At 50.4% G+C, this 8,529-nt stretch overlaps 1 protein-coding gene across 2 annotated transcripts; it reads left to right on the top strand.

The window, feature by feature from the left end:
- Positions 1-3,522: 3,522 nt before the first annotated feature.
- On the top strand, positions 3,523-7,924 carry Ghdc (GH3 domain containing). 2 transcript variants are annotated; one of them, XM_021177129.1, is made up of 9 exons: positions 3,523-3,611; positions 3,985-4,262; positions 4,540-4,661; positions 4,788-5,289; positions 5,737-5,929; positions 6,027-6,098; positions 6,174-6,307; positions 6,879-6,964; positions 7,234-7,924. In XM_021177129.1, exons 2-9 carry the CDS (start codon positions 3,998-4,000, stop codon positions 7,453-7,455), a joined length of 1,596 nt encoding a protein of 531 aa, XP_021032788.1. In that variant the 5' UTR covers positions 3,523-3,611; positions 3,985-3,997; the 3' UTR covers positions 7,456-7,924. The 2 variants fall into 2 exon arrangements, with proteins under 2 accessions (XP_021032788.1, XP_021032789.1); XM_021177130.2 differs by having other exon boundaries at positions 3,544-3,635; positions 7,234-7,809.
- The last annotated feature ends 605 nt before the right edge of the window (positions 7,925-8,529 follow it).

Genomic DNA, 8,529 nt, shown 5'->3' with positions numbered 1-8,529 from the left:
TCGGCCATCACTGGAAAGAGAGGCCCATTGGACTTGCCAACTTTATATGCCCCAGTACAGGGGAATGCCAGGGCCAAGGGGTGGGGGTGGGTGGGTGGGGGACTGGGCGGGGGAGTGTATTGGGGACTTTTTGGATTGCATTGGAAATGTAATTGAGGAAAATACCTAATTAAAAAATCATAAAAAAATAAAAAATAAAAATAAAAGCTGATGTGGGGGCAATCTAGCTAACACATCTGACATGGTATTGATCATCAAGTTTGATTGGGTTTATCTGGCTTGCAAGCTGGCTCCTTCTTCCCTCCTCTCTGCTCCACATGTGTCTCTCCTGAATGATACTGAGTTGATGAAATCAACCTTCTGTTACAGAAGAGGCCCAATCCTGGGTCAAGGATGGACAGGTCGTTATTGTGTCCATTTGAAGGCCAGTATAATGTGGTCAAGTGTCCAAAATTCTAGACACACCTGTGGTGGTTTTAAAGAAAATGGCCCCCATCAACTCATAGGGAGTGGCCTATCAGGAGGTGTGGCCTTGTTGGAGGAAGTGCATCACTAGGGGTGGGCTTTGAGGTTTCAAATGAGGGCCAGTGTTGCTCTCTCTTCCTGCTGTCTGTCAATTAGGATGTAAGGCTCTCAGCCACCTCTCCAGCACCATGTCTGCCTGCCTGTCACCATGCTTCCCACCTTGATGATAATAAACTGTAAGGCAGCCTCAATTCAATATTTTCCCTTATAAGAGTTGCTGTGGGGGGCTGGAGAGATGGCTCAGTGGATAAGAGCACTGACTGTTCTTCCAGAAGACCTGAGTTCAAATCCCAGAAACCACATGGTGGCTCACAACCATCCGTAATGAGATCTGATGCCCTTCTTCTGGTGTGTCTGAAGACAGTTACAGTGTACTTACATAATAAACAAATCTTTTAAAAAGAAAAGAAAAGAAGAGAGAAGAAAAGAGGTTCTGTGGTCATGATGTATCTCTGCACAGCAATAAAACCCTGAGACAGCACCCAAATAAGGCAGTTTGCTTTTCAAATCATAAAGAAGCAAATAAGCAAATGTGTGGTCTTCAAGACAGAAGGGAAGGGAGGTGGGGAGGGGAGAAGTAGCTAAAGAGGCTCAGCTGAGAAAAGATGCAAGGTTTTCCCCAAGTCCTGAAGACCAGCTGAGATATCCAGTCTCTTGAACTGAACAACCACTGGGTTCTTGGACCTTCCATCTGTAGACAGTCACTGTTGGACTAGCTGAATCACAGCCTGTAAGCCATTCTAATAAATTCTGTGTGTGTGTGTGTGTGTGTGTGTGTGTGTGTGTGTGTGTAAGTGTGTATACACTGGCTTTGAACTCATATACATAAAATAAATAAATCTTAAAAAATAAAAAAAAGAAACAATATTTAGCCAGGTGGTGGTGGTGCGTGTCTTTAGTCCCAGCATTCAGGAGGCACAGGCAGGTGGACCTCTAAGTTTGAGGCCAGCCTGTTCTACAGAGGGAGTCCCAGGACAGCCAAAGCTATACAGAGAAACCCTGCCTCATAAAACAATAGCAATATAATATTTAATTTGAGGAGAAAAAAAAGAACTTAAGCTGGGATTCACAGGGACTGGAGATATAGCTAACTTGGTAAGTATTTGCCTAGAATATTAAAGCCATAAATTCCATCTCAACACTGCATTAAACTGGGTGTGGTGGCCCGACTGTAATCCCAGCTCTCTGGAAGTATTGGCAGGAGGATTAAGAATTCAAAGTTGGACTAGAGAGATGGCTCAACAGTTAAGAGCACTGGCTGCTCTTCCAAAGGACCAACGTTCAATTCCCAGCACCCACATGGCAGCTCACAAACTGTAACTCCAGTTCCAGGAGATCTAAGACTCACACACAGAGACACACACAGGTAAAATATCAAAGCACTTAAAATAAGAAATAAGGGATTTGGGGGCAATGTTGTGAAATCACAAAGAACCAATAAAAAAATTTAAAAATGAAATAAATATTTCAAGTAGGTTTTGGTTTTGTAATTAATTTGTATATTTGGTTTTGCTTTTTTGAGATAAAGTCAGTAAATTCAGACACACCAATTACCAGGAAAATGTGATTGACCCATAGATGACAAACTGCTGTAAGCCATCCTACTTAAGGACCTGCCATAGTATAACTGACTGTGTCAGCTTGTCTGTAGAAGGGGGTGGGTTGCTGTCTATCTGTCTGTCTTGGAGGTTTCTTAGCAGATTGCCGATGGCACACGCTGCATTCAGGTTTAAGGCCACCTAAGTCAAAGTCATCTTTTTTTTTAACTAATTTTGTGGAGATTTACAGACTGGGGACAACTTTGGATATTTGTTGATGTTTTGTTATTCATTCTTTTGAGGCAGGGACTCTCTATATAGCCCTGGCTGTCCTGGAACTTACTGTGTAGATCAGGCTGGCCTCAAACTCAGAGAGCTCCTTCTACCTCTGCCTCTGAGCGTGGAGATTAAAAGTGTGCACCACAAGGTCTAGCTATTATTTACTCTGTAAGGCAGCACCTGCTATGTAGCCCACACTGGCCGCTGACTTAGTGGAGCCATTCCTCTTCCCCAGCCTCTCCCAAATGCAGGGATTGCAGATGCATTATGTAGAATAGGGTTTTTGGTTTGTTTGTTGGGGTTTGTTGTTGGTGGTGGTTTTTTAAGATATGGGGCTGGAGAGATGGCTCAGTGGTTAAGAGCACTGACTGCTCTTCAGAGGTCCTGAGTTCAAATCCTAGAAACCACATGGTGGTTCACAACCATCTGTAATGAGATCTGATGCCCTCTTCTGGGGTGTCTGAAGACAGCTGCAGTGTACTCATATAAAATAGATAAAATTTCAAAAGGTGAGGAGGGAGGCAAACATCCCTTTCCAAAAAGAAAGAAAGAAAGAGAGAAAGGAAGATAGAAAGATAGAAAGATAGAGATGTGTAGCTCGGGCTGGCCTTGAACTTCTTATGTAGCTGTAGCTGTGGGTGACCTTGCTCTTTTTTTTTGGGGGGGGGGGGTTGGGNGGAGATGGGACAGGACCTCTCTCTCTCTCCTTCTTTCTTTTTTTGGTTTTTCGAGACAGGGTTTCTCTGTGTAGCCCTGGCTGTCCTGGAACTCACTCTGTAGACCAGGCTGGCCTCCAACTCAGAAATCCGCCTGCCTCTGCCTCCTGAGTGCTGGGATTAAAGGTGTGCACCACCACTGCCCGGCTGACCTTGACCTCTTGCTGGCACATACCCTAGGGCTGCGACAACTGGTCTGCACGACCACACCTAGGCAGCCGTGGTTTTAGTTGAGTCTGAATCTGCTCCCGGATGGAAAGCGAGCACTCTTTCCACACACACCTCCACACACACCTCCCCGTCTTTCTTGAAGATCTTGCTACCCTGGCCTTAACTCCCTCCATCTGCCAACCTGAGCCAGCAACTCAACCTTTCGCCCTTTTAGGTAACTTGTTCCTTTAAGAACATCCCTCCCCACCCCCCGGGTCCTCCCAGTCAGGCCGGATTTCCTGCCCAAGCCCTGCCTTTTAAAGTCATCACTTCAACTTTCAGGACTGCAGTAGACAGAGACCAGACACACTGAGGGACCCTGAGGGGTCCCGGAGTGCTGAAAGTAAGCAGAAGTGGACTGTGGCAGGTGCATATATATATATATATACACCCAGGGCTCTAGGGGGAAACGGGACCAGGGAAGGGAAGATCCTGAGAGAAAGCAAAGTCACTTGGGAGTGGGTAAAAAATGTCATGCCCAGCCCTCTCCGTCTTCTGAGGGAGGAGCTGTCAGAGCTGTTCTTCTAGCTCGAGAAGCAAGGATGCCAGTTAGTAGGCTGCCAGATTCTTGAAGGTCTCTCTTCCATATTGCCTGCCTAGCAGGGTCCTGGCTTCCTCCCACCGTCGTCTCTTCCTCTGTTTTCTGTATGTGTCGGAGTGTGTGGGAAGACATGGTTATCCCCCTCACACCCCATTCCACCCCATTCCTCTCCCAGGAGCTCCTTGGAGATGCTTCTGCTGTGGCTGCTGCTACTGCTGCTCCTCGTGCCCCTGCTGGCCATACTCTGGCAGCAGAGGTCTCGGGGTACCAGGCCATGCTGGCTCATCAGTCTCCAACACCGAGTGGCCTGGGGGATGCTGGGCTGGGCAGCCGCCTGGCAGCAGTGGAGACTAGACTGGAGCACGTTGAATGTGGGCCAGAGCCAGCAGCAGGCCCTCATGTGGTGTCTGAAGAAAGCCCAGGGCTCCTGCTGTCTCCCCAGGGAGGACACAGGTGTGTTTCTGGCACCTGGGGGAGGTGACCCAAGGAGAGAAAATAGCCCACAAGGCAGTCAGATTCTAGAACCCAAGGGCCCCTTCATTTACCACCAATATGATGTGGCTTACAACCTGACACCTGTTAGGATGGGTTTTCCTTTGCTGGGCCCTGGTCTAGCCTTCACCTCATTTCCCAGGCCCTTTCTGGGTTCCTTTCTCAAGGCTCTCCACAGCCTCCTCAGTTCCTGAGGAGTTTCTGATTTTTTTTTGGGGGGGTGGGGGGTCATCTACAGACATGAGAACCTTCTGGAATCATCTTCCACTGACCCAAACCAGCCACACCCAGGAGGAAGAAAGTGAAGAGACGCTCCCATCCCCTTCCTCCCCCTGGTACCATGGAGATGCCTCTTTGCAGGTAAACAGAGGTACCTCCACCTCACAACAGCCGACCCCTCCCAAAAGGAGGTACAAAGAAGGCCTGCTGTGGTAGCTGGGGTCTGGTTCTAAGGTCTGGATGACAGGCCCTCCTGTCTCCCTCCAGGCCACCCTGCTGGGTCTAATAACCCTAAACAAGGCCTACCCAGAAGTGCTGGCTCCAGGAAGTACTGCCTGTGTGACCCCTACATCGCCATGGCCATGCTCTGTCCCCTGGCTTGGGCACGCCCTGGGCCGGGTAAGCCCCGATGGAGCCAAGGACCCCCGGACCCTGCTGCTGGAGGCATTGATATCCCCGGGGCTGAGGGTACTTGAGGCAAGGACTGCAGTGGAGCTCCTGGATGTCTTTGTGGGCTTGGAGGCTGATGGTGAAGAACTGGCTGAGGCCATAGCGGCTGGGATTCTGGGAACGCTTCTCCCCAAACGAGCCGCTGAGCTGAAGGAGGCCCTAGAGCAGGGACCCCGAGGATTGGCCCGCCGGCTCTGGCCAAAGCTGCAGGTGGTGGTGACTCTGGACTCAGGAGGACAGGCAGAAGCTGTGGCTGCCCTTAGGGTCCTGTGGTGCCAAGGGCTAGCCTTCTTCTCTCCTGCTTATGCTGCCTCAGGAGGTCAGCTTGATGCGGGGGTGGGATTGGATGGATGCAGGTGGGGCTGGGGGCAGATGTCATACAGCTAGCTACCATGCATTGAGCCACAGACGCTTACCTTCTTCAACCCTCCTCAGCGCCTGGGATGGTATGGGTTACTAGCTCTAACAGCCAAGCACGCCAAGGTTCACTGAGACAAAGTGTCTCACGCAGACTCAGGTGGTACCAGGATTTGTTTCCAGCTCTGATCCCTGCCAGAACCACAGCCTCTCTGCCTGCTTCTGCTCAGTCAAGACCGGGAAAGAGCAGGCTGGCCCTGGGGGTGGTTTCCAGAGAGGTTGAATCAGGGGGGCCAGATGCTTAGAGGAGCCGGGCCTGTTGTCCCGAGTGAGGCGTTACTTTCTGCTGTTGCCTGGCAGAATGGAATGCGCCATGGGGTTGACAAGAAGATTGTCTTGCTCTCTATAGGAGTGGTGGCCCTAAACCTGTGGCCAGAGCGACCCCAAGGATCCTATCTTCTGCCCCCTGGAGTCCCCTTTATTGAGCTGCTTCCAATCAAGGAAGGAACCCAAGAGGAGGCAGCCTCCACTCTCCTCCTCACTGATGCCCAAAGGGAGAAGGAGTATGAGTTGGTGCTGACTAAGCACACCAGCTTGACCAGGTGATTCTCCTACTAACTGGCCCTTGTCTCCTCTGATGACGGACCCTGGCCTTGGGAAGGGACATAAGCTCACTCTTCCTCCCAACCCGCTCCTTAGGTGCCGCCTGGGTGACGTGGTCCAGGTGGTTGGTACCTACAATCAGTGCCCTGTGGTCAGGTTCACCTGCAGGTAGGTGACGCCGGGGTGGGGGGATGACGAGAGGCCGTCCCTGTGCCTTGGGCCCACTCCCTCTTCCTTCCTCAGGCTGGGGCAAACCCTGAATGTTCGAGGAGAAGTTACTGATGAGACTGTATTCTCTGTGGCCCTAGCCCAAGCAGTGGGGCAGTGGCCAGGTGCCAAGCTGTTGGACCATGTCTGTGTGGAGAGCAGTGTTCTGGGTAAGCATCTCCACCATCTCCTACCTCCATTTCTTGGATCTGGCTATCCTCTGACCCGTGTTCGCCCTGACCAAAGACATCTAGGAAGGAGATAAAACACACCCGTCCCCACTGTTCCTAAAGAAAGTCCCTCTCTCAGGGCTGGAGAGATGGCTCAGCGGTTAAGAGCACTGACTGCTCTTCCAAAGGCCCTGAGTTCAAATCCCAGCAACCACATGGTGGCTCACAACCATCTGTAATGAGATCTGACCCCCCTCTTCTGGTGTGTCTGACGGCAGTAACAGTGTATTTACATGAAAGAAAGAAAGAAAGAGAGAGAGAGAGAGAGAGAGAGGGGAGGAAGGGAGGAAGGGAGGGAGAAAGTCCCTCTCTATATCTAACTTCCATCCCTACAGTCTCCACCCCTTTTCTTTCCTGATCTGTCTCATATTTAGAAGTCATTTGTAGGTTCCCCTCTATTCATCTCTTACCCCATTAACCTTAGAATAGGCGAGAAGCGAGGGTGCAGGGTGTCAGTTCTTGAAGCCGCCTTGTCCTCAGAAAGTCTGTTTTCCTGTGGCTTTATCCTCAGACTCCTGTGAGGGTTCTGCCCCACACTACGAAGTGTTTGTAGAGCTGAGGGGGTTGAGGAATCTGTCGGAGGAAAATCGAGACAAGGTAAATGATGAGACCTGGGTCTGATTCGAAATCTCTTTTGCTCTACAAGCTCCCAGTTGTCATGGAGATGAGAGAGCTAAGGGAAGAGGGTGGGCCTTAGGGAGGGGGCGGCACCCCCTTTCAGAGAATCTAGAAAGGAAGCATGGGTCCCACAACACACATTTCCACACCAAAATCCTAAGTGCATGTGGCCTTGGATACGGTCATGCACATTCGGTACACATGCCACCGCATCGCATCATGGCCTTAACTCACTATTCTGCCCTTAGCTTGACCACTGCCTTCAGGAAGCCTCCGCACAGTACAAGTCCTTGCGGTTCCGGGGCAGTGTGGGTCCTGCCAAAGTCCATCTGGTGAGGCCAGGGAGCTTCAAGGTTCTCCGGGAAGCACTGGCAGCCTGCTCCTCCTCCTCCTGCCGCCCTCCTGAAATGCCTCGGGTCATCAGGCTCAGGCACCTGGCCCAACTCCTGCAGAAGAGGGTGATATCCTAACCAAGGCAGCCAGCCTTCCTGTTTCTGCCTCACTCTTTCCTCTGGGACATCTCTGGATGTTGAGTCCTGGATCAGATGTCACATAACATTGGTCCAATTGGGTCCAATTGGACTCCTTGGCAAGTTTTAAGATGCCGGCTTGGAGCATACAGATGAACCCATCATTGATGGTCTCCCATCAGCCTATCCTTCATGAGACTGCTGGTCCTTCTCATGTGCTTGGCCAAGGTACAGCAAGGGCTAAAAGTGTAGGCAGTGCTTCTGGAGCAGATGAAGAAACCTCAGGCTCAGGGGCTGGTGAGATGGCTCAACAGGTAAGAGCACTGACTGCTCTTCCAAAGGTCCTGAGTTCAAATCCCAGCAACCACATGGTGCCTCACAACCATCCGCAATGAGATCAGATGCCCTCTTCTGGTGTGTCTGAAGACAGCTACAGTGTACCTACATATAACAATAAATAAATCTGAAAGAAAGAAAGAAAGAAAAAAAGAAAGAAAGAAAGGAAAGAAAGAAACCTCAGCCTCATTGTCTCATGGTCTAGGGTGTGTCTTGCACAACCTCCTGAAGGGCTGAGGCCCACAATGGCCCAGTGTTCAGTGCTCTTCTTACCAGATGCCCCCATCCCTCCATCTTCCTCTCCCCTGCTTACTCTATCATTCTGTTCCCTGGATCAACCCCCAAATAAAATTAAATATATATGAATATTAATGTATGTATTTTATGTTATCTGTGTGTGTCTGCATGTGTGCATGTGCACCACGCATATGTGAACGCCCTCAGAGGCCATAAGAGGAGAGTGAATTCTCTGGAGTTTCAGGTGGCTGAGAGCTGCTATGTGGGTGCTGGGAACCAAACCCAGGTTTTCTGTGAAAACATCAAGTTTGGCTACTGAACCTGAATGCTCTAGGCCTTCAGATAAAGCTCTCTTAGCCGCCTAGCCGTGGTGGCACACACCTTTAATCCCAGCACTTGGGAGGCAGAGTCAGGTGGGTTTTTGAGTTTGAGGCCAGCCTGGTCTACAGAGTGAGTTCCAGGACAGCCAGGACTGCACAGAAAAACCCTGTCTCGAAAAAC

The sequence above is a fragment of the Mus caroli genome, chromosome 11 (genome assembly GCF_900094665.2).
Source record: "Mus caroli chromosome 11, CAROLI_EIJ_v1.1, whole genome shotgun sequence".
Lineage (NCBI taxonomy): Eukaryota > Metazoa > Chordata > Mammalia > Rodentia > Muridae > Mus > Mus caroli.
The sequence above is the reverse complement of the archived record's forward strand: the minus strand, read 5'-3'. Positions and strand labels throughout refer to the sequence as shown.